The sequence below is a fragment of the Scomber scombrus genome, chromosome 15, assembly GCF_963691925.1.
Source record: "Scomber scombrus chromosome 15, fScoSco1.1, whole genome shotgun sequence".
Classification (NCBI taxonomy): domain Eukaryota; kingdom Metazoa; phylum Chordata; class Actinopteri; order Scombriformes; family Scombridae; genus Scomber; species Scomber scombrus.
In genome coordinates, this window is record NC_084984.1 from 8,359,846 (window position 1) to 8,384,006 (window position 24,161).

At 40.6% G+C, this 24,161-nt stretch overlaps 2 protein-coding genes across 9 annotated transcripts in view; one reads left to right on the forward strand and one right to left on the reverse strand.

The window, feature by feature from the left end:
* Nucleotides 1-24,161, reverse strand: part of gfm2 (GTP dependent ribosome recycling factor mitochondrial 2) — a 271,535-nt gene that overhangs the window by 131,597 nt on the left and 115,777 nt on the right. The gene's annotated exons all lie outside the window — the stretch shown is intronic.
* Nucleotides 1-24,161, forward strand: part of LOC133994890 (formin-binding protein 1) — a 63,584-nt gene that overhangs the window by 20,491 nt on the left and 18,932 nt on the right. For 7 of the 8 annotated variants that reach the window (XM_062434110.1, XM_062434108.1, XM_062434109.1 and 4 more), the window contains exons 1-7: nucleotides 2,596-2,717; nucleotides 3,481-3,596; nucleotides 8,178-8,234; nucleotides 8,326-8,473; nucleotides 16,038-16,100; nucleotides 18,433-18,537; nucleotides 23,777-23,905. In XM_062434110.1, coding sequence (XP_062290094.1) covers nucleotides 2,676-2,717; nucleotides 3,481-3,596; nucleotides 8,178-8,234; nucleotides 8,326-8,473; nucleotides 16,038-16,100; nucleotides 18,433-18,537; nucleotides 23,777-23,905 — 660 coding nt within the window. In that variant the 5' untranslated portion in view covers nucleotides 2,596-2,675. Of the gene's footprint in view, nucleotides 1-2,595; nucleotides 2,718-3,480; nucleotides 3,597-8,177; nucleotides 8,235-8,325; nucleotides 8,474-16,037; nucleotides 16,101-18,432; nucleotides 18,538-23,776; nucleotides 23,906-24,161 lie in introns of those variants that run through there. The other variant, XM_062434111.1, reaches the window with a different exon arrangement.

Consider the following 24,161-nt stretch of genomic DNA (forward strand, 5'->3'; position numbering starts at 1 on the left):
CTCATGTATCCTTGGCATTTTAGTGCTTTACACATTTCTAATGAAATGACTACAGAAATGAAAGTAGGGAAATGGTAAATGGAAAATGATTTTCTCTTTACGTCTGTCTTTTGTTTTGAAATAATCGTGTTTACAGTCAAGATCACAGGAAGACACACAGCTACAAATGTTGAAGGGCTACATGACAGCATTTGAATGGATTAATATATTCTTCATTGTAAAACTTTCTTAAGATTTTTTCTCAATTAATAACTAATCGTTTGCTCAATAAAAGGCCAGAAAACTGTGTCATAGTCACATTGGAGAAGCTAGAAGATCCCCTGCAGGTCCTCAAAGCATATAAAAATACTCTACACTGCACTAGTATTTTGTGTCTGAACTCTTTCCATAAAACACCTGGTTAGAAATTCTTAAAAATGGCATCTACTCTTTTTACATTATTAAAAATCCAAAATCTATGAATATTTTAAGAGATTAAATGCTGGACACGAGATGTCTCCTACTTCCCTTAAAGGTCCGTTCTCAGTGTGTGTACACACGAGACTTCCAAGTTTCCACATCACATTCGTGTAAGCTGCATATTTGAACCACGATTGGCTAAAAAAAAATAGTTGTGATGTCACAAATCATGCTCGTAAAGTACAGCAGATAAATGTGAAAACAATCTTGTAGTGTCAAACTGCAGTGAAGCTCAAACATTCCGGAAATGTAACATTTTTGAGTGGAGAAGGACTTTTCTGTCAATTGACTATTTGATTAAATCAATCATTTAATTCCAAAGTCTGTTGTTGCCTTTTCGATCACTCAACATACCTGGTTGATTCACTTTCCTTTCCGTACAGATACACGTCATTCATTCTGTCTTTATTAGTAGGTGCTTCACAAGTTGTAATGGCAGGAGGTTGATGTAATGCAGACAAGCGTGTATGTACTCGCGTCTGACACACTTTCACGTAAAGTGTTGTTTTCTTTAACATTTCCCTCACTCTGGTTCATAATTTATTCATTAGCACTCTCTCTCTTTCTCTCTCATGTGGCTGGGGAATCGCCTTGTTGATGAATTTTCCATTTTATTCTGGCATCCTCCTTTTCTATCCTGTCTGATATTAGCCAAAGATTCATGAGTTTAAAATGACTCATCATATCGTGGGTCATAACCTTTATGCTATTATTTTATTTCATATTAGATTTCGAGATATGGTACAGTGAATGGGGCGACTGATTTGATGTAGCTGCAGGGTAGACTAGACTAGACTAGACGAGCCCCCCTTCCCCTAAATTTAATCCCATCCCATGTAATCCCGCCTCTTCTGTCATTTCTACTCCTTTCAAACCCCCTCCCTCTGTTTTTCCGCTCTCTCTCTCTCTCACTATCCTCCTCTCCCATCCCACTTATTCCACCTTACGCCTGATGGAGCATTAAGCCTGCATGCTGAGGGCAGCCGTGGCCTCACATTCAGAGTGTGTGTGTGAGTGTGAGCGCTGCATCGGTTTCCTCCCCTGCTCTCTGGAATTCCGGCTCATTCCAGACAATTGGGAATTACTCGCTACAACAGTGCAGTTTCTTTGTGATTGTGTGGGAGCCGGGGGTCGTCAGACACAGTTCCTAAAACACCCAGGCACGCTCTTGGGTAATCAGTGCTGTTTTATAGCTCTCTCTGCTTGGATACCTGGGAAATGCCTTCACTGATCTAACCTCAGTGTCTCTCTTTTTTTAAAACTTTTTTTTTGGGCGCCGCTTCGGAAGGAGAGTTGGATGTACATTTTTGGGATCGGGATATTTCAAAAGGGTGCCCATTCAACACAGAGGCAAACGGGATAAGATGGTGCCCCTGCAGAAAAGGGTAATCTGAGTTATGTGCGGGGGAGTGCGTGTGAAGGGGAGGGAATAGGGGGGGGGGGTTATGTGCATGGTGTGTCTGCAGTGATGTGTGCTTATTGTTGTCTGTTATTGTTCCTGGGATTATTGCTCCTTTGTAATATTGAAGTAAATGCTGTTCCATTACTTTAATTGGCACATGAGTCCAAGAGTGAGCACGTTTCTGGGTTTTAAAGAGGAGTAGAAACATATAAAGTAGAAACAAGAAAAACAGAGAATGGGTGTGTGTGAGGGCGGAAAAACTGAGACAGAGACAAGGTGATGAGGCACCTTATTTCAGTCAAACTAAGTATTTGGCTTTTATCTTGTCATTCTTCTCGTTGAGTGGCTCGCTGATGAGTGATGGCTCATTGATACCGACGAAGAATGACGGCTGGAAAGTCCCTCTCACACTCAAAGCACTCTCTATTGTTTTCCTTGAGTACTTCAATTGGGAGCTGTTTAATTTGTGAAGGCCATTTCAAAGGTGTTTAACGAGATTTCATCACCCTTCACACAACATGATGTGGATTCAGTAAAGCGACAATGGTGTATTACGGTGACTATTTCAGGATGCTGTACTTCAAGCTGCACCATGAATATACTACAGAGAGCTGAGTAGGCTAACATAACAGCTTGCCGACTTTTTGACGCCACAACCGCTTCCTGTGTCTTTGATATGAAAATGCGTTTAGTGCAGAGATGCTTGAAGCAGTTAGGTACAAAGTATATGGCATGGTTGGCTCACAGAATAAGACGAACCTTTAATATGTCGCACTAGAAGAAATATTGTAAGGAATCAAGGAAGACTCCAGAAATGGTAGAAGACAGGATGGGGGACTGTTGGAGCTACACCAAGGTTGTTTTTTGTTTGGTTCATCTTTAAAATATTAACAAAACCTCTCGTAAGACCATCATAAGGTAGTAGCAATATGATAGTTGGTACATGGTAGCTGTGGTGTACATGTGATATCCAGGTCGAAATACTTTCTCGTTTGAACTATTGAAATTTAAGAGGATACCTCAGCCAACTGGAGGCTCATTTTTTCCTCACAAGTCAGGAACAAATCATGAATAATGTGTTTTCAGCTCAAACAGCTGTATTTGGTTATCAGTAGTGTGAGCTGTTAGTAGCTGTGTTTTTTTAATGCAATGAACCACACTTACCCTCTGTGGAAGACCTCACTTTAAGGTGTTATTGAATGTGTTTTGATAGCAGAATACTTCAAATGATGGCAGGCCAGGCTTGCCATCATTTGAAGTACGAATTGTAGACAAAGAGAAGGTCAGATGACAGCACATGTCTGACCAATAACTTTGGTTGAGGGGAGCCAGATGGAAAATATTCCTGCAGCAAATGAGACTCGATGCTGAGGAGAAGTTGAATGTCAACAAGACAGTTTTCAAGATGAGTAATAATCGGTGTTAGCTTCGCTCAAATAAAAAGATTGATACTTGGCAAAATTTGATATAAACATGGGTAAACTCGATTTTTTGATGTGTTGATTTGATTTTGATTTGGTCTTTCATTATACTTGACTTCTCTCTTTTTCCCTGTATAGTAGATAATAATAACAGATCAATTGAAATATCTAACTATTTCTTCTTCGTCTTTTCTGCAGGATCAGTTTGACAACTTGGAAAAGCATACACAGTGGGGGATCGAATTTGTCGAGAAGTACACCAAATTTGTCAAGGAGAGGTCAGAGATCGAAGTCAGCTATGCAAAACAAATTAGGTGAGTATCCGAGCGGGTTCATGATCCATATTTGGGGGGTTGAAGCACTCTAATCAGCGATCAGGGTGAATGTCTCTCCTCCAGATGTCTTAGATAAAAGCCCCCCCCCCTGCAACAGTACTTGACCTACTGAAGTGTCCTTGAAACAAGAGACTGAATCCCTACCAGCTCATTACGTAGCCGACCCTGACCTCTGACCTCCCTGTGGAGGTGAAAACTGAAACGAGAACTCCCATATGGGAAATAGTACATTAATTATATTAATGATCAGAAAATAAACATTTTTTCATAGCGGCAGTGATGTTTTTTTCTTGACAAAATATTTTCCATGCAAGTCTACAGATATATAAGAAGTCCTAAAGAGGATGTATAGCCCCCCTCCCTTCCCTCACATCTTTCTCCCCTTTGTTTGTGTGTGAAGAGTCTAAAAAGCCTTTCTCTTGTGCTTGGCTGTCTGTTGTTGCTGGCTTCTGCTTCAGGCAAGAGGAAGTCAGGTTGCGGGGGGATGGGGCGGAGCTTGTGTTTCCATAGAGACTTGTAGGTATCGGCATTATCAACCCCAGGTCTGACCCAGATTTTTCTTTTTTTTTCTTTTTTTCTTTTTTTTCCTCCAACCACTAGTGTCGGTCCCGCCCCCCACCTCCCCTCCCTCCACTCCAATTTTCCCTGCACATGCACGCAGTCTGTTATGGTGCACTCACTGATTTTAAAAGGCAGTGATGGCAGCATGAGTAGTGCTGTACTGAGAGGGTCTCCAGCATCCCCTACCCCCAAACACAGTAGGGAGTCACTCCCCAAAATCCACAATCCTCATCTTTAAAGAGGCCTGGCAATATGGCTAATGCTGTAAGTATTGACCCCAACCCCCAATTTTCAGCATGACAAGCCAATGCCAATCCAGTATTTACCTAGAACCCCCCACATCCACCACCACTACTCCTCTTTTTGAGAATTAAGTGAGCTTGAGATAATAGGACTAACTGTCTGTGTTTACATGCATGCATTAAACGCATATCCCTGCACCAATGAATTTTTCATCCTCAAAAAAAGACACATATGTTAGAAAAATAACCCAAATTAGTTTGTATTTGTTTTGATATATCCTAAATGCATTGGTCTTGCTCTTTATCCTTCTCTTTCTGTAAAAATAAATGTTGAAATATCTGCTTTAAGAGAATTTGTGTGTGTACAACTTCTGCATAATTAGTTAAACTTTTATCCAAAGTGATGGCATATTGTATATAAAGTGGACTTAAAACATGTGCACTCACAGATTTGCGCTTGCGTTCGACCACATATGATATCCCATAATGCAATTAGTCAGCAGCTGTCTGCAGTATGTTTGGCAAAAGAACGAGGATAGACTCATCTTGCCGTGGCAGGTTGGCTTTTGTTGAACTTCAGGCTCCACAGATGGTGTGGAAGTTTTCAGTCAGTGTGCTTAGACAGAGAGCCCGCTGTCAAACTTGGTCTGTTATATAGTTGACACACACACACATACACACCCACGCACAAACATGCATGCAACTTACGTGCATGTTGTTACACTTGTCAGAAGAGGCTAAAATGAGGAAATTAGGACGTTTTAGACAGGACAGCTTGAGTCATAGGGTTTTCCTATGTTTTTTAGCACACTGTGCTTCTTTGTTGTGGTGCTACTTGGCTGTACCTAAGGACTAATTATCCTTTGTAATCAACTTAGCTCATGAAATCAGGTTTAATCTAACAGGCACGCTCAAACTAAAAGAAACACAGGGCTGTTAGATCTAATAAACTAATGGAATTGGCCCTTGATCTACTGTAGTCTTCTTTTCTCTCATCTGTGTCGAAGATATTTGCATCTAGTTTTTCCTTTTAGTGGTAATGGGCTGTTTCATCTTAAATGTTTTCACATGTCATAACAGGCACATTAATAACATTTATGAAGGGTGTGTTTCATACAATTGTGCAAGTTTCACAGCTGTGGTATTGTTAATGTGAGCAAACCATGAGACTTAATAGAGTTAATGTGTCAGTCACACCTCTGCTTTTGCTGCTATGAAAATGTTTGCGGTGTAAAAGGCCTACAAGACTGAACTACTAAGAAAATGGTAATTATTAATCAACAACTGTATAATTGAGGCTCAGCCTTTAGCAGAATTGGTTAAAGGAGCTGCATAGTTTGGTCAATTAGTTGATGGACAGAAAAATATCCAGCAACTATTTTGATTATTGATTCATTGTTACAGTAAATGCCAAACTTCCCAGCTCAGGCTTGTTATTTGTGACAATCCTCTGTTATTATTGATCTTGTGTGGCAGTAAATTCAGTTCAGTTCAATGTGTTTGCATTTGGGACAGTTGGTTGAATAAAACAGGCAGTTTGATGACATCACTGCAGTCTTTAAGAAAGCATTACGGACACTTTTCACACATTTTACAGGCAAAATGATTAATTGTTTAGTTGATAAAATAGTCTGCAGATTAATTGATAATAAATATAATCATTAGTTGCAGCCCTTTTTTAACAAAATATCAAATAACTTGCTTTACCACACGATTGTCATCTATGTTTATTACACTTCTTTATACCCTTTCCAGCACCATACTAACCACACACTGCACTAATCCAGGAATAAGCCTCTTCCATTGGATTGGTGTAAACATGCACAATGCTTCAGTCTATTCATTGCAGGGCAATGCATTAATGCTTCCTCCTCCACCTCCTCCTCCCCCTCCCCCAAATTCCAGTCTGGCATAATCCATAACACAGGGGGGAATAAAGTCCTGCCAACAAAAGAGACTGGGTGAGGGTGAAAAAAGTGCCTGTCTTTGCTGTGGTTATTGTATCAACCGTAACGTATAGACTGCAAACATTAGCTGACACACATAAACAAACATACACCTAAACACAGCTTGTTTAATCCTCCTAATTAACCAATAGCCCCTATCCTAATTTTGACATGTTTACATGTTATTAAGGTGAGCGGGCTAATATAACCTGACATGTGACATCTGGCTACGAGTAAGTAAATGAATGAATGAGAGGGAACTTGCACTATAATTAGAGCAGGGGTGAGAAGGAGGAGAAGAGAGTGAGACAGATAGATCTGCCTAGCAACAGTACAAACACCACCAGGGAGGAGCAGTGTGGGGGGAGTTGAGCAGACTGAGCTGGATGTAGTGCAGACACACGTTACATTTTTTTTTTTTATAACACATGCATTATTCATTTCAGCAGGAATTAAGCGTGTGCTTTTACAATATGCACGAGAGGAACATTTAGATTCTAGTAGTGAATACAGTGCTATAATTTCACAACTAGGGCAACCACACTTGTCTGTTTTAAGCCTTTTGAAAGCAGTTGACATTGACCTACAATAATAATAAATAGTATTATGATTAAATCTTGTACTAATAATTGTTACTTAGCTTATAGCTAGTGATTATTTTCATTATCTATTAATCTGTCCTTTATTTTCTTCATTAATTGGCTAATCATTTGTAAGAAAATGCTGAAAAATGCAAATATGTGTCACCCAAAGCCCAAGGTAATGCCCTCAAACCTCAGATCAACCGTCTACAACCTGTTTACTGTCATAGCAGAGTACACAATCAGAAAATAATCACATTTGAGAAGCTGAAATCAGAGAATTTGTAGATAATTTTATTTAAAAAAAATTATAAATTGATTATCAGAATATTTGGCAATGAATTTTCTGCAGATTGACTGATTGTTGCAGCTCTAATTGTTACAAACTGCCATGAAAATTTGTTGCAACCTACGTTTCTAGCAAGCAGTCGACTGACTTATAATACATAAATGCACAACCATTATTTTGAATTAGAAAATTACAACAGGACGCAGGCTGGTTCACAGCTTTGGTCTACTGTGTGTCTCAGTTAAAATATAAATGGCTCGGCTTGTTTGTGTGTACATACACCACTTGATTGTTCATTTTTTTAGCTTAACAAGAGTTCACATTAATTACACAAAGGGTCCTGAAAGCATAAGCACATAACACGCACCCAAATCCATCAGAATATAATGCATGTTATTATATTTTGCTGACAGAGCGGCCATCAAAGTGAGCAACAGCACGGTTGGGTGGTGAGGGTGTCACACGATTGTGATGAAACAAACATGACATGACGTGCTTTAGGCTGTCAAACAACAAGGCAGATGCAGGGGTTGAGTGGAAGGACACTGAAAGACACATCCCTAACTGCTATAAGGGTCGTTATTTATAGCCTGTTTCCAACACAGCAACTTCTTCTTCTGCACTCATCTTGAGCCACTAACCTGCACCCAGAGTCAAATCAAGGGCAATGGCTGCATAAGAAAAGCATGCTTGTTTCTGGTGACTGCCTTTGCATGCATACTCCCGGGGCGATGATTTACGACCCCGAAAGAAAGGGAAGGGGATGTAGTAGAAAGCACTCTGCTGGATTGAATGGTGTACTAGATGATCCTTTGGCAGGTCCATCAGGGCAGTGTCAGGGAATTATAATGGGGAATGGTGCATTACACATTTGCAGACTGAGCTCTTTGTAAAGATACTGTAAGAAATGTCTGACAATGCAGAAATCTTCTTCCTCACAGGAATTTATCAAAGAAGTATCAACCCAAGAAGAACTCGCGAGAAGAGGATGAAAACAAGTAAGTTTAAGGAGCTTTTTCTCAACCTGAATCTGAACAGAATTACCCTGTCGTCTTTCTTCTTCTGACGCCACTTCCCGTTTCTCACCAGGTACTCCTTCTGTCGAGCCTTCGTGATGACGCTTAACGAGTTAAATGACTACGCAGGTCAACACGAGGTCATCGCGGAGAACTTGACGTCTCAAATCATCGTCGAGCTTTCGCGCTATCTGCAGGAGATCAAGTCGGAGAGAAAATCGGTGAGACGTCTTTGAAAATTCACACTGAGTTGGGCTCTTTTCACATCCCATGCATTATTTCTAGTTTGTTTTATCCACATTTTGGCCACATCACCCGTGCCGGTGCTTTAAATCAAATACTTCCTTCAGACATGGTAAAGGAAAACAATCATGCTGGCCTACACAAAATTAAGTAGCCAGTTCCCTGAACATACTCTATTCTCCATGAACTGAGGTCATCGCTGAGTAAATATAGATACACCCAAAGGCTCGCCAGAAGAGCAGAACGTGACTGACTGAGTCCTTTTTATGGAACAAAGTCACAGTCTCTCTATCATTACAAGCTCATTTCTGTCTTTTAAACCAATTTATAAAAGTTTGGTGCACCACACTCTATTCTTAAAAGTTGAAGTCACTTCCTCCTTTCCATCATGGAAGTGATTTGGAAAAGCGATGGACCTGCACTGCATGATTCACTGATAACAGTGTGGTGCCCATTAAATCCGTAAAGTTTGGTGGAGGAGCAGAGAGAACGCCATCCAGCTGGATAAAAGTAGTTTCTGAGTCGTGGACTCTCGTGTCTCGAAAGCCCAGCTGAGGGAACCGGAGTGGAAAACCAAAACCAGAGGGCTGCTCAAAGTCACAATGACCTCTTTTAGAGTATGTACTTATGTGCTCTGTGACAACAGAGTATTGCTGCCTCTGTTACTCTACCTTAAAGGAAAGTTTCACGTCTGTCTTTAAATAATCAAGTGCCTAAATGGACATGGACATGGTTGCTGTAATCATTTCTCCAGTAAGTAATTGGGGACAAAATCCACAGTCCTCCCTCTGTGCAAAAATGCATTAAAACGTTTATTTGAAGCTAATATGAGGCTTCAGTCTTCCAAATAAGTCAAACAGAGTTGATGTTTTTCTCAGTTAATGTATTTTTAGTGCCAAATAACCTCTTTTTATTTTGATCCTTCCATGTAGCTGAGTTTTTTTACTGTGGAAAGTAGCCACTTTATTTGACTAACTCCGATGGCTTAAGCTTCATTTTTATCTTCAGATAAACTTTTAAATACATTGTTTCTCAAAATCAGGACTGCAGATTTTGTCCCCCATCACTTACACTGTGAGCACATTTGTAGGAGGTCTTCTAATGGTCAGTATGGAGAGGAACTGTGTCAGTGTTTGTTAAGCCACCTCACTGTTGTTTTAGGACAAACTTGAAACATTGTGAACCTGCCCTTTAACAGAGAAAGCCCTGGGTAACATGTAGGAATCAGTTTTGATTTTAAGCTATGTTTAAGTTGCAGCAGACATGGAGAGTGAAGGGATTTCCAAAGGGGAATCATCTGCCCCCTCTAGACCTGTTTTGCTCTTTTGGCTTTACTTTAGCCTGGTTTGGGTTTGGCTTGGCATATCAACCGGTCTCTGTCTCCTGTCCAGATTTGGGACCCCAGCTGCTCTTACACTGCAGGATGTCACTCTGACACCCGCTTCCTCTTCAATTCTCTGCACTTCATCCAGTCAGTCTATTCGTCTTTTTACTCAGATTTCTTTAAAAAAATGTTTCTCGGCCCATTTTCCCTTCTGTCTTTCTCATCATCTCCCTTTAGTGTCTCCTTCACAAGCATTTGCACCCTTTGTTTTTCTCAGTTCTGGATCTCTAATTTTGAAAATGATATTGTGAATAGCTTGTCATGTGGTGTTTTTTACAGTTACTCAGGCAGGGCAGGGGGCTTTCCCCTCATAGCATGACCCCATAACTCGCAGTTATCTTTTGTGAGCAGACAAGCATTTCATCCGGAGGCATTGAGCCAATAGAAGAATGTCCTTATATGGGTAAATTGCACATTAAACTCTTATTTTCTTACTCAGTTTTGATTACAAAGATACACTTGTGCCCTCAACAGACACATGAATAATGGGGAAGGACACTGTTTGACATGTTCAAGTGTTAAAACAAATGTTACTGAGACTAAGAAAATGTTCCTTATCAAAACATTCAGGGTTGACTGTAACACTATTAGAGAAAATGTTACCCAGCATCCCGTCATTCCATTCTCCGGTTTCATTCACATGAATATTTAAGCACCACTCAGTGTTCTTTCTGTTGTTGCTTTACGATTTATCTCCATGTCAGACAAAGTTGTGCAGACAGACTCAGACAGTGGGATTAGAGGAGGGTCAGGTCCTGCCCCTCCTGGCTTTATTGGGAGCTTACTGGACAGGTGAAATCCACACTGCAGAACCAGAAGAAGAAGAAGAAAAAAAAACAATAATACCTCATTAGTTTATCATGTGGGCTTGTTTTGTAACCGACCTCACCTCCCTTTTGCTGTTTCCCTGAGTGAACCTCTTGCTAAGCTCAGCTTGGGGTTGGCAGAGGAGATGAAGCCAAGAATGTTGTCTTAACGGATATACTTTGTTTTTACAAAACCTCATTTTATAGTTCAGACTACTGGATTTAATGCACTATGCAAACATATAATTTGATTTAAATTATAAATACACGAAGAAATAAAAATATACTCTCTTGTTTATCATGCATTGTTTGTTTATTGCCAAATAGCATTATAGACAACGATAAAGAGCAGGCAGGGTTAATATGGGATGAAGAGCCTAAGTCTCAATAGACTGTGAATGTGCTGAGGAGTCATATTAAGGTGTTCGGTCAGCATACTTCTATCCTCACCAGGCCTCTGATCACAGGGCTTAGGTGTCCTCTCTAATGAGGACCGATAAAGACCCTTAAATACTCATCAAGACCTTCTGAGAGTGCGTATTTACCGTAACACTAGTAGTAATCATAGATGTTTCTATGCTATATTTACTGCATGTGTCCACATGTGTTACTAAGAGTCCATTTGAGGGTTAGTTCAGTGTGTGCTTTGATGTATCCACTTGCAACCACAGCGCAGCACATAATTATATCTTTCGGTGCTCTGTCTGTCATATCCTGCTATGATGCAACTTGTTCAACCAGCTAGAAAAGAATTAAAAAGAAACAATGAATCATATTCAGCTGACGTAGCCAGTAAAATAAGCACAACATTTACAGAAAAGTCAGCTGAAAACCCGTTATGCACTGTAAAACATCTTTAGGTGGGTTTGGCAGAGGATGCTGTCGTCATTTATCTCCTGGAGGCAGAGAAGAAGAGAGGAGAGATACAGCGGCAGTTTAAGAACAATGTGTCTCTCTGGAGTGGCCTTGCATGCCTCCTCGTGTTGAGCGGAAAGACAAATAAGAAGCCGAAAGGGAGAATTGATGGATGGATCTTCTCTTAGTCCCCTCCTGCACATCTCTCAGGCTTCAGTAGAAATGACCTCTGCAATAATACTTCTTGTTGAACCTGATGGTTTAAACATGAGGAGAAAAAGTCTCAGTGGACTTTTCATGAGGTTTTATAATCTCTCTAGTCTCTATCTTGTATGACCTGTGGGTTATGTCTCGTACCTAATGATCATAGTATGAGTGTTGACAGGAACTACAGGTGCACATTCCTATGAAGCATGTCATATCAGTGAATGACTAACAGATCAGTTGGAGCTTGTGTGTGTGTGTGTGTGTGTGTGTGTGTGCACGGCTGCACATGTTTACCTCTTCACACACATGCACAAATAAAATCAAATATGCAAGTGCTGCCCCAAAACAATTTCTCTCTCCCCCCCTCTCTCTCTTTATGTGTCAGACTGCAGAGACTTTGTTTCACCTCATGTTTATGTTTATGAATGCATGTGTGCCAGATAGACAACTCCAGAGGGAGCATGTCTGTCTCCCCTCATCTCTGTCTGATACAAAGATGACACTGGAAAACAGATACAGGAGACAGTAGATAGTAGCTGCTGCAACTCATGCTGGAGACACCGTAACACATGCACTTACTTTTAATCACCTTTATTTATTTAGCAGTCGTTTTTATCCAAAGTGACATACAAATAAGGTACGATCCAAGCTACAGTAGATGAAAGAGAAACCATTGAGAATAAGTACCATCTTCCTGACACAAGTGCTGCACTGTTTATTTTTGTTTTTTCATGAGAGAGAAAACTTGAGAAGTATCGAGAGAGGGAGAACGAGCATATTAAGTAAGTAAGTACTCTTGAAGAGGTAGGACTTCAAGTGATTTTTAAAGACAGAGAGGAATACTACTGTTGGGCAGGTCCACCGGGGGGTCATCCAGGAGCGGCTACTCTGTAGGCGAGCATCAGTGACTTGAATTTCATGCAGGCAGCAACAGGAAACCGGTGCAGAGTAAAGAAAAGTGGAGTGACATGAGCTGGGGGGGGTTTTTGGCAGTTAAAGACCAGACTTGCTGATGCATTTTGGCCCATTTGCGTAGGTTTTACTGTACATGCTGGCAACCCTGAAAGAAGGGCACAGTAGTCAAGACAAAAGACGACAACATCCTGTACAGGTTGATATAGCTAGTCAGATAAAGCCTAATCTTTTTGATGTGCTGTTGTTGTTGTGGGGAAAAATATGAGTCAGATGCAACGAGCTTGCTGAGCAAACTTGGTCGGTCGCTCCGACTTCCAGCAGACTTTGTTGGAGAGAGCGACGACAAGCTGAGCTACATAGTGGACATTTTTAATGTTTGTGTTTGTTTATGCAGAGAAAGATGACAGAAATCTGTGAAAACAAGTCCACAGAATCACAGTTGCCTGTAACTTCAAATATTATTACATTGACGTCCTTTCATTCCTACGTGTCTTGGCTTTGTTTTAAGGGTTCTGGTACCTGGAGGGAGTCTGGCTGTCTGTCTTGTACCAGGTGGTGCGTAACTGCATGAGAAATGAAGAATTCCTTTGTCGATGAAAAATGAAGGCATAGAAGTGAGAGCAGGCCTTGTTTGGCATTATTCAGTAAATAGTAGATCTGTTTTCCCTGATCTAATGTGCTTGGGCTCGGATGGCTAATGATCATTTTTTCCAATCCCACCTTCATTACAGTTAATATATTGATGTAGTTAGGGTTAGGGTTATTTGTAGTCCAGTTTAAGCAGCCTTTTATATTTCTCTCTCACTGTCTTTCAAGTGCCAGGGTAACTTGAGAGTGGCAGCTTCAGGTCAGCGATCTGTTGAAGTACAAAGACGCCCCCTGACTGCACTCGCAGTCACATGCTCCAGCTGAGAGGATTAGGCTGGAGAAAGACTGGGTGTGTCAGCTCTGTCTTGTGTTAAACATTAGGCCTGGATGGACCAAGGGTGTCTCTGCAAACTATGAAATTAAACACAGAGATGCTAACACTGAAGAACATCTGCCTAAATGTTTGCAGGATTAATGGCTATTAGTTACAAATAATGAAAATGGGGTTTGGATTGGTCAAAGCAAAAACAAGTACGATGGTGTTGTTTGGAGAACAGTGTCAGCCCGGTTTGTTTATCTTGATGGTGATGGACGTTTTGTTGATGCACCGCAAGATGCTGGGTATTTTTTTTCAGAAATGTTGTTATGGAGACAAATATTTGGCTGAAAGAATTCTCAACAGTAACAATGATGTCACCCAGTCTGGTGTTGCGGGCTGTGAGAAGGTTATATCCTATCTTCACTGTGTCTTATCATCATTTAGTACGGCATATTTGTCAAAGTTCATCATTGAAAACTACTGTTCATGTCAAAGAGGAATTCGAAGGCCAAGGTCTTAACAGCGGTTGAAAAAACGAAATGTTTGAACATACCACGCATTAAAGTTCAGAAGCTCCATAATGTCCCATTTTCTGTTAGAGCGCAAATACTTCCTCTAAAACACTGGAGCACTTCCTTATTTTACCGAGCTTCCCTAGAAACTTTGGGAAAAAATGAGAAGTGCGACTGCCTGAGGTAAACCAGCGTACATTCTCACTAACCACTCTCATATCCATTCCTATTCAGGTGAGATTAACCTTTCAGCCTCCCACATCTGCCTTAATTTCACATCACTTGATTGTATGTTTGCCCATGCTCAGAGGATACTGAAGGACTTCCTTGTGCTGCCCAAAGAGAAGTACAAGCAACGGCTTTCTGTTCCTCATAATAGCCCGGGTCCATTTCTGAATGGCAGCATCGATATTCAGCTCAGCTACTGATGCTAGCTTCCGCAGTCTGCATAACTAAGGGATACCTCATTAACAGTCAAGTCATCATGTCGTTTTCATTTTAGATTCTTCAGTAGATTAAGATGAATGTAGACAGTGGAGAGACTATCTGTGTGCTCCACAAGTAAGGACAATGTCATTTTAAAGCAGCAAATGTTTAAAATTGATGGTGCATGTTTGCACTTCCAGGGGATCTGGCTGTGGTCCACGCAGAGAGCTGTAGAAAGATGTGCTCGCCTCTGGGCCAAGTGCTCTGGTCCCCTGGAGCGAGATAGGCCAAGTGAGGCCTCATACAAAAACACACAGCGCTATGTGTGCTGTGTTAGTTCAGACCAGCAGCTGCCACCTCGTCCCGTACAGTATGCCCACATTTGGCAGCGCTAAAATCCCCAGAGACCTGTCTGTCTCCCCCTTAGATTACAGTATCTGGCCTCATGTGCACTTCCATGTTTTATCTCATGGCATGTTTACTGGAAGTGTCTCATTTCATGTCCAAACTTTGTTCTCTTACTCTCTCTCAACTAACAGCTGAAACTGTCATGTTACACACATATATATATATATATATTTTATCCCTTTGGTCATTCATATACTGTATACATGAATACATCATCATCTTTATTCAGAGGCAGGCCAGCAACATAAATCTATCAAACTAATTACAAACCCAGCAGAGGAGGAACAGCTGTAGATAAAACTGTCTCAAAAGTCAAAATATGGGTGTATTTAATTTTAAAACTTTATTTCTCTCTCCATTTTCTGTGACATGCCTTCCAAATGAAAAGTAGTTCATTGCCTTTTTGATTGAATAGATTTATCTTATTCTTTGTTCAATTTTATTCATGTTTCTTGCACTGAATTCGTAAAATCAGTGCACCATCAATACATGCATGAGGGCATACAGCAGAGAGTGCAGAGGCATGTTTTTGGGGTTTTTTCAACAAAAACCTTGCCGTTGGCACCACCACTCTGTGCATGACATGTGACTTTACAGTTTCATTAAAAAAGCATCGCTGGTCCTTTGACTGCTATGGTTACTTGTTCTAAAGTAAGTTTGACCTTTTTATTTTATTGGAATTGGCATAAAGCTTTCATTCAGTGGATTTTTTAGCACAGGTCGGTGCCTCATGTGTGTTTAAACTGTAGCACTGTTTCTGTAGAGCTATGAAACACAGTGTTGGTGCACCTTGTGGAGCTGGTGGGATATGATCTGTTTGGTCTTCAATCAAATCAACCATCTGCTAGCTTGTACAAATCTCTGAGAGATAAGCCTGTGGTTTATGTGGTCATAATTTTTAATGTAGCTACAGTATAATATCTGTTTGAATTTTGCCCTACTTTCTCAGTTGACATTAATACTATCCTGTCACACTGAGAGTAATATTCACAGTGTTTAATGGTATGGCTGCTTCTAATTTATTATCCCTACCATGTCAAGGTCGGCTTCACCTGCTTTTAAATCCCTTAAGCTTTTGAATAACCTGATCATATTTATTCCCCTTCCCATCTATTCCAACAGCACTTCCATGATGGGCGCAAGGCACAGCAGCACATCGAGAGCTCGTGGAAACAGCTGGAATCGGTGAGTGACCCCATTATCGGGCAGTAGGACAGTGGCTCACGAGTAGAAATAGTAGCCAGTTGGTACAGTGACTCAAAATCAATAGAGAGGAAACTAGAACATCATAAACACAACGTAACATAGTTCACAACGTCACACATTTGCTGGAGAAGATACATTAATTCAACACTCTGAATTAAAATTAATCTGACAGGCTGTTACTTCAGATAATATCAAATACTCAATTGTTTTCTGTTCAATCTAAATCAATAGATACATCTAAACCTAACCTAAATCTTTTTTTTTTAACATTACAATAATTTTATAGTCACAAAGTGTTTAAAAGTAATTTAAAACCATGACAACAGATTGGGTTCAATTGCATTTTATTGAATCAGAATCCAATATAAAATCTGCTTATTGAACATCTAATAAGGTGTAACATTTATCTTTTGCAAGTAACTAAAGTTATAAACCACCACAATTCAATTTACACCTGTAATCCTCTATTTTTGGCTAAAAAAGCTAGAAAGACTGCAGTGCCAACCAAATTCATATTCACAACCTGTAGATACGACTTGGAAAGGAGATGAGCAGCATAAAGTATTTTTCATGAGCTACTTGCTCAAAATACTGGAGATCCCTGTACATAACTAAGTAAGTGATGGTGTTCATAAAAGTTTAACTGAGTGACTCTCCTGCATTTAATGTGATGCAATCAGCTAGATTGTGCCTCTAGAGAAAAAAAGGCTTCTGTCTTGATGCTTTAGAGCTGCAAAAACACAGAGCTGATTTGTGGTTCTTAAGTGGTGTTAGAGAGTGATGGTTCTTTTCACTCAGTAACAATGTTTGACTGAGTACAAATACTGGCCTGTGACAGCCAGACAACTTCCTAAAGTTTTATTTAGCCCCCACAGAAATGAGTAATTAGACCAACCTATTTTGATCTGCTGTCAGTGATGTGAGTCATTTTAACCAGTGAAAGCAATGTTTCTACATTGCTATCTGGCAAAAGAAGCTAAGAGATAAGTCCAAAAGAAGAGAGCGAACACCATTCAAAAGCCTTTAGTACTTACATTTTAGATATATGCTATGTATGTTTACCTTAAATTATACATCTAAGACAAGAAGGTCCAACATTGCAGAATAATTGGATAAAAACCTTCGGAAAAAAACTCACTGAGTAATGATGACCTGAATAATGATTGTTGGTGATCAATATCAGCACAGCATGGTATTAAAGTACACGTTCCAACAGCTGCTTAAGGAGGGCTACATGTTAAACTGAAGAAGCAACATGCAAGAGGCGGCAAACTGTCTGTCTGTACTAAGAAATAACAGCCCTGAGGGACCTCCTGTTCTGTCTTCACCAAGAACCTCCAACAATGTGCCATTTCTTTTGCTCAAAATGGAGACAGAGCAAACTTTATAAGTATAGGATGAATATATAAGGAAGCCTATTGAATTAAGAAGGACTTGTGCAATATAAATAAGGTTGTAAAAGCTGTAACTTTAACAACAGTGTTATTGTATTATGTAGAGTATGTCATCCGTACTCTAATTTGCAGGCTGACAATGTTAAGAATGTGTGAAGATAAAGCCTCAATGAGATAATTATCACACAATACTGCCTGAGGTATAAATAAAAAATATCTTGAGATCAGGTCCTCAGAAATTGAAATACTGGAGGATCACTTGTTGGGTGTGTTTTAGCCATTAGTCGTAGATCAAATTTTAGGCTGGTTCACATCACTGTATAGTGTAGTTTTGTCAAAAAGCCAGATAAGAGCATATCCAGGAGTGTTTATTTTGCTTTAGTAAAGGAGCAAAAAAAAGGAGAGATAGCACAGAGCACCACTTCTTATCTCCGCCTGGCCCCTTTGACGGGGGTAGAGAAAGAGTGAGAGAGCGATGCATAACTGCCTTGTCCTCCTCAACTTCTCTGCCGCATTCAATGATCCCATTGTGTGCGAGGCAGATAGGCACAGTTCAGAGTGCACGCTGGCCCGACAAACACTGATTGTTCAGCTTGGAGGGGTCGAAGGAGGGTTGGATGAATGCTTGTTTTTCTGTACACAAATGACCACTATGAACATTTGTTTAATCTGGACCCTGCAGATTTTGACAGACCCCACGGCCGTGTCAGTGACATAAACTGACCTCTGTCGCACACAGTGCTGCGCCTGAAATGTATATGACGCATACATAGATGTTATGACGTCCATTACTGTGCATTTAAAAAGGTCACATTACACAGATTATAAGAACATATTGTTTTTGTTTTTCTGCTGTATTTAATGGCAGGAAATGACTGATGCAATGACTAAATTTGTTTTTCTGTTTTTTTTTACAGTGTAAAAGAAGGTTTGAGAGGGACTGCAAAGAGGCAGACAGAGCACAGCAATACTTTGAGAGGATGGATGCCGACATTAACGTGACTAAGGCTGACGTGGAAAAGGTATGTCATTTCACTCCCGTGCTGCAACCACCAATCGCACAAGCTTGTCCTGTATCCTTTGTGTGGATTGCCTGGCTTTTCTTCACTCACCCGCCCACCCAGCACCCGCCAGTTTCCCCTCGCCATTTTCTTTTACATTCCCTCCTCCTCCCCCTATACCATGCCCCCAGCGTTGACTTCTCATTCCACTGAGCCCTGAAAGACAGCGAAGATTGACTGACCGTGTGTTTCATGCCAGGGACTGTGAGTAAAAGCTGGCATTGTCTCAGCAGCACAGTGATCTGCTGCTAATCAAAGCTGATAGCAGCACCAAGTCCTCATTATCACTGTAGTGCAGCCACCAAACACGCTACTGTTGTGCTGTACGGGCCTTAGCAACAGAGAGGACTGTGTGTGCATAGCAATGTGTGTGTGTGTGTGTGTTGGCTTCGCTTTTTTTCATGATGTCAAATCTAAATATGTAATTTCGTGTTTCTGTGACTTTCTGTTTGAAATAAATCAGCTCATGCCGCGATCCGCATCAGATTCTCAGGACTCGTGGACCAGAGCCCCTCTGGGCTTGTTAGCTGATGTAATTTCCTGTTGTCATAACCAATTAAAAGAACCCTGAAAATCTCAGCCTTTAACCCACACAGCTCCCACGCCCGCAAGGCATCATGGGTCAGCAGCGCGTGCTCCTGCTGCATCATCAGCTGTTGGACCAGAGCTCAGGCTCAGAGTTGACACAGTTCAGACCCGATTATTATGCAAATACAGGCTGGAATAAAGAGCCTTTCTGCACTCTGGACGCACAGCCAAAGAGCTAACACTGAACTCGACTGGAAAGACCCGGCACAGCAGCTCAAGAAACTAGTCCTCAAACAAGAGCTGCGTTGTCTGTTATTACAATTAATTCATTGATTGGAGCATAAAAGGCCTTATGCAATACACAGGATTCAGTTTATGGAAATGAAACACAGCTGTGTCTTTTTGTTTTAGTTAGTTTCACTGTTTGTGTAAAATGATAAAGTAAACAGTTCCTTAATATGTAAGACGCCTCAGAAATGCCCAGGCCACTTAATTCTCAACGACCATGGCTTATGTTAACATCAACCTGTGTATTATTTACATATTTAATGACCGTTTCCTATGAACTTTTAGTATCAGTTCATACTATTCAATCATTGATTTCGGTTCAATCCCTTGTGGTGCTTTAAGGACCCTTTGACATTAAAATGTTGATGTCTGTTTAAGGTGCAGACCAGCTACATCATTAATGCAAGAAACTACCAAATTTACATGATCTTTTTTTACATTGTCCATCTTTTTTCCTCCTTTAATTTTTCTTTTAGGTTTGATTGCATTTTGATACTTTACTCTCAGATAAAACCACACATTTATTACAGAATACACAATTTTCTTGAGGGATTATCTACATATTATCAAAGTGATTTTAAAGCTGTAGTTAAATGGATGCTAACAGTGCAATGAAGATATGAAATACATCTAAACGCGTTTATTATGCATTAGCAAATATTAAGCAGCAATATCAGCTATATGAGAATTATAGTTAATGGAAAAACAAAGCCAATCCTTCACAGTCCTTTAATTTAAAATGTACTAGATAAACTTCATCTGGAAACATTCATGCATTCAAGCATCACATTAAAAATGATTCATGAGCAATGTAATTGTTTTAAATAGTCAGATTTGGTCTCCCCCATATTTCTCATACTGTGTTGTTATATGTTGCTCAAGCACACCATATATAAAATAAGATGCTGTGGAAAGCATCGCCATGAGCGCTTATATTCAGAATTAATATGTATGCTTTTCTGTATCTCGCCCTTCTCTCCGATGTATTTATAGATAACCTCAAAAATATTAGCTTTTTCTCATTTGTTATTCCTTATGTGTGGGTGTTTGGACGGACCGTAGCTCTGTTTTTCACCTACTCACATTTCCATTTGTTCAGAAATGATGAAAATAGAATAGAAAAGCGTGAATTCAAATATTAAAAAAATTCCACTCTTTGTTTTTTTAACAGGTACTTACCGGTGTATGTTTTCACTTATTGTATCTGTGATACATCAACTATGGTTAGATTGTAGAAAATATGAGTGAATGTGCGGATGTGTAAAAAAAAAAGAGAGGGAGCAAGTGTGTGTGTTTCATTACTATGTTGCCAGTTTTGTGTGTCTCTCTATGATTTTTATACTTTCACTTGCTCTTCATTCTTAAGGTCGGTAACAAATAGCGTATACACGTACTTGTACACTTCTATCTTGACATTTACTACATCGGGTTGAAATGAAATCAAAGTTAATTGACATTTAGAGTGCTCAGTTGATGTTTAGGTCACTCAAAAAACAGATTTTACATCTCCGTGTGTGTTTTATTCTCTGCAGAGGGAATATTCCTTTCATTACTCAGAGGGCCTTTACAGAGTATTTATGACCAGAAGGGATGACATGTGACAACCTCAGCCTTGTTTGTGTTTGGATATGAATCATCACTCAGTGTTTCCCCTAGAATTTTTTCAGGCGTGGTGGTACTCACCGAAAAAACCCCAAAGAGACCAGGTGCACAGAATGGCACATTCAGATCACAAGGAGAAGATGATTTAATACGCTGCATTTATTGCGTAAAAATAAGCTTGGGCTCCCCATGGAACCCCTGTCAAAATAAGACTTCTTTTGATAGGGGATTTCATTGGCCAGGCCTGTAAAATTATAGGGGAAACACTGAGAGAGAACAGAGGCATGCTGGGAGAAGAAGGAAAGAGCAGAAGACAGTCGATACATGTTTGTAGGCATAGTTATGTGTGTACTTGTGTCTGGGTTCATTAGTATTCTGCAGCTTCAGTACTACTGTAAAGGTCACTTTAAGATTCGATAAGTTAAGCCATTTAACTTTCTCAACAAAGTTACTCGTCAGATAAAAGAAAAGAGAAACTGTCAGTTGAAACTTGACCGTTGACAGAGACGTACGTTGACAAGTGAAGTTTCAGGAGCGGCTCTTCTCTGTAATATGAAGAGCTGCTGTTTGTTGAGCTGAGGTTTTGTGGTTTTTCTGTGCAGCTTCTGCAAACCTCTAACTGTTCCCTCTCCTCCTCCTGGCAAACAAATCCCTCAATTTGGGGTTTAGATTCACAGCCCAGATGTCCACAAAGCCTTTTTGGTTTTCTGAGGAACCCCCCTGCCCTTCCAGACACTTACTGACTTCTCTGGACATCCTCAGTCATAAAGTTTTAGAAAAACAACCAAATGCCCTCATTTCCACTTCTGCTCTGCCTCTACTAATAGTATAAGACAGCGGTTGTCAGTACAAGTGTTTAATGGTGACTGTGCGTTTGTTTACTGTGATACTTCCCCATATGAGTGACGACACGCATGGTGGTCCAGGAAGTGCATCTATGGCAACTTCTTGTTTAGCTGGAAACGGCTAACAATCCTTTTTGTGTGTATGTGTGTGTGTGTTTTTTTGTATATTTATTTAATGCTATGCCTTGAAGCGAAGTTCCCACAAGGTAGGTTCAGCGGACAGAGAATCTGTTATATCTGTGGGAACACACACTGTCTCGACTTGTGTCTCAACACACACACACACACACACACACACACACACACACACACACACACACACACACACACACACACACACACACACACACACACACACACACACACACACACACACACACACACACACAGACACACACACAGACAGACACACACTCCTGTAGAGTCTCAACCAGGTCACTGTTAACACGCCCCGTCCTGTCATAACTGTCTGCTCCCTGTACAGTCGCTTGCCTCGCTGTCGTCTGCTGAACACTTGAAGTTTATATGTGTGATGTAAGAACAATAAAGGTGAAGAAACACTCAATATGTTGTGTAAGGCAGCAGTTTTAATTTGTGTTTGTGTGTCATAGATAAATATACAGATACATAGTGTGAGGGACAGCTAAATGTAAAGGTTATTTCCAGAGAATGACAACAGGATGTGATGTGGCTACAGGCACGGCAGCTTGCTACAAGGTTTTTGTGTTATCCACCTGGTTACCATGGCGATGTTGCGTACCCTCATCCTTTCTTAGCACACTTTGCATGCACCTACACCAGTATAGCAGATGCCAGTGAATGCATGCGCACAGGCTGCACGTAGAACGAAACAGCTGGACTTTCACATGTGCTTTTTAGCTTTTCTCTGGAGCTCACATTCCTTCTCTGTAGGCTGTGACTATCATTTTCCACCAAGGTATTATTTGTCATCCCTCCCTGTGCTGGGAATAATGTACCTTTGTGTCTGCTCGAGTGTCTCCTCTCTGATGTCCTCCTTTTCTTTCTATTATGTCATCTATTACTTACCCATATGTCGGCAAGAGCGAGAGAGTGCCGCAGATTGGTGTGTGGGTGAAAACTGGATGAAGCCCTTAAATTTCTTCCCTCAGGACTGAGACCCATGCAGGGTTATGTTCCCTCTACTGCCCCACACAGTTATATGGCTGCAGTTTTTTTATGCTCATTTACATTTGAGTGGACCAAAATGCTGACTGCAATCATCATCATAAGACGACTTGTTGTTATAGACCCAATGAAACCAGTGTTTGTGTGTGGACAGGCCTCAGATCTGATGGAAAGAGGAAACAGATACGAGTGCTTAGCTACAGCTACACACACACACACTGGCACATAAACACACACACACACACACACACACACATACACACACACCCCACATGCTGTCTAGTTGAGATAATCTCATCTCCATCTGCTTGCCATGGATCTGTAATAGGCTGCTCCTGCTGCGTTTCTGACTGCCTGCCTTCCCTCTTTGAGAAAGAACTAGCTTAGAATAATCAACATTATCGACTGTAGAGATAGGCCAGAACGGGAGGGCAATCAAATCCAAATCCCTCCATTCTGCAGCGGCCGTCTCCCTTTTTTTGCTTGTTTGTCCTGGCCCACATATAGTCTTAATGCCAGTGACTGCTGCTGCTGCTGCTGCTGCCCGACTCGGATTTGCACCTGTGACCGTGCATACACGAGCTCTATGTTTATGTGTGTACACGAGCATGCATGAGTACACGTTAATGCACAAATGTGTCCCACTTTTGTGGGTTTTATGCTCTGGCTGTATGTGTGTATGTGTGTGTGTGTGTAACCCATATGTATGTGTTAATCAAGGGACACTGAGATTTAGTGAGGAGAAGCGTATCTGTGATGTTCATGTTTGTGTTTTTTTTGTTTTCCTCCAGGCACGACAGCAAGCTCAGATGAGGCACCAGATGGCTTCTGACAGTAAGAGCGATTACTCCGCCTACCTGCAGAAGTTCAACCAGGAACAGAACGAACATTACTATACAATTATCCCTAACATATTCCAGGTAAATTAAATAACACTGTAGATTTTTACGTATGAGAAATCTATTATTTTAGGGTAACAGATTGGTGTTTCCCAGAGAGCAGAATTTATTTAAGGTTCCCACCCAAACAGGATTGTTTCCACCTTAAAAGATTTATTTTTGCATTTTGTGTTTATTATTTCTTCTTTCAACACTATGTGCGCAAATGTAGCTGAAATTGCAAGCTGGCTGAAAAGCTGGCCAGAACGGTGCGTTCATGTGCAATCATTAGTTCGCT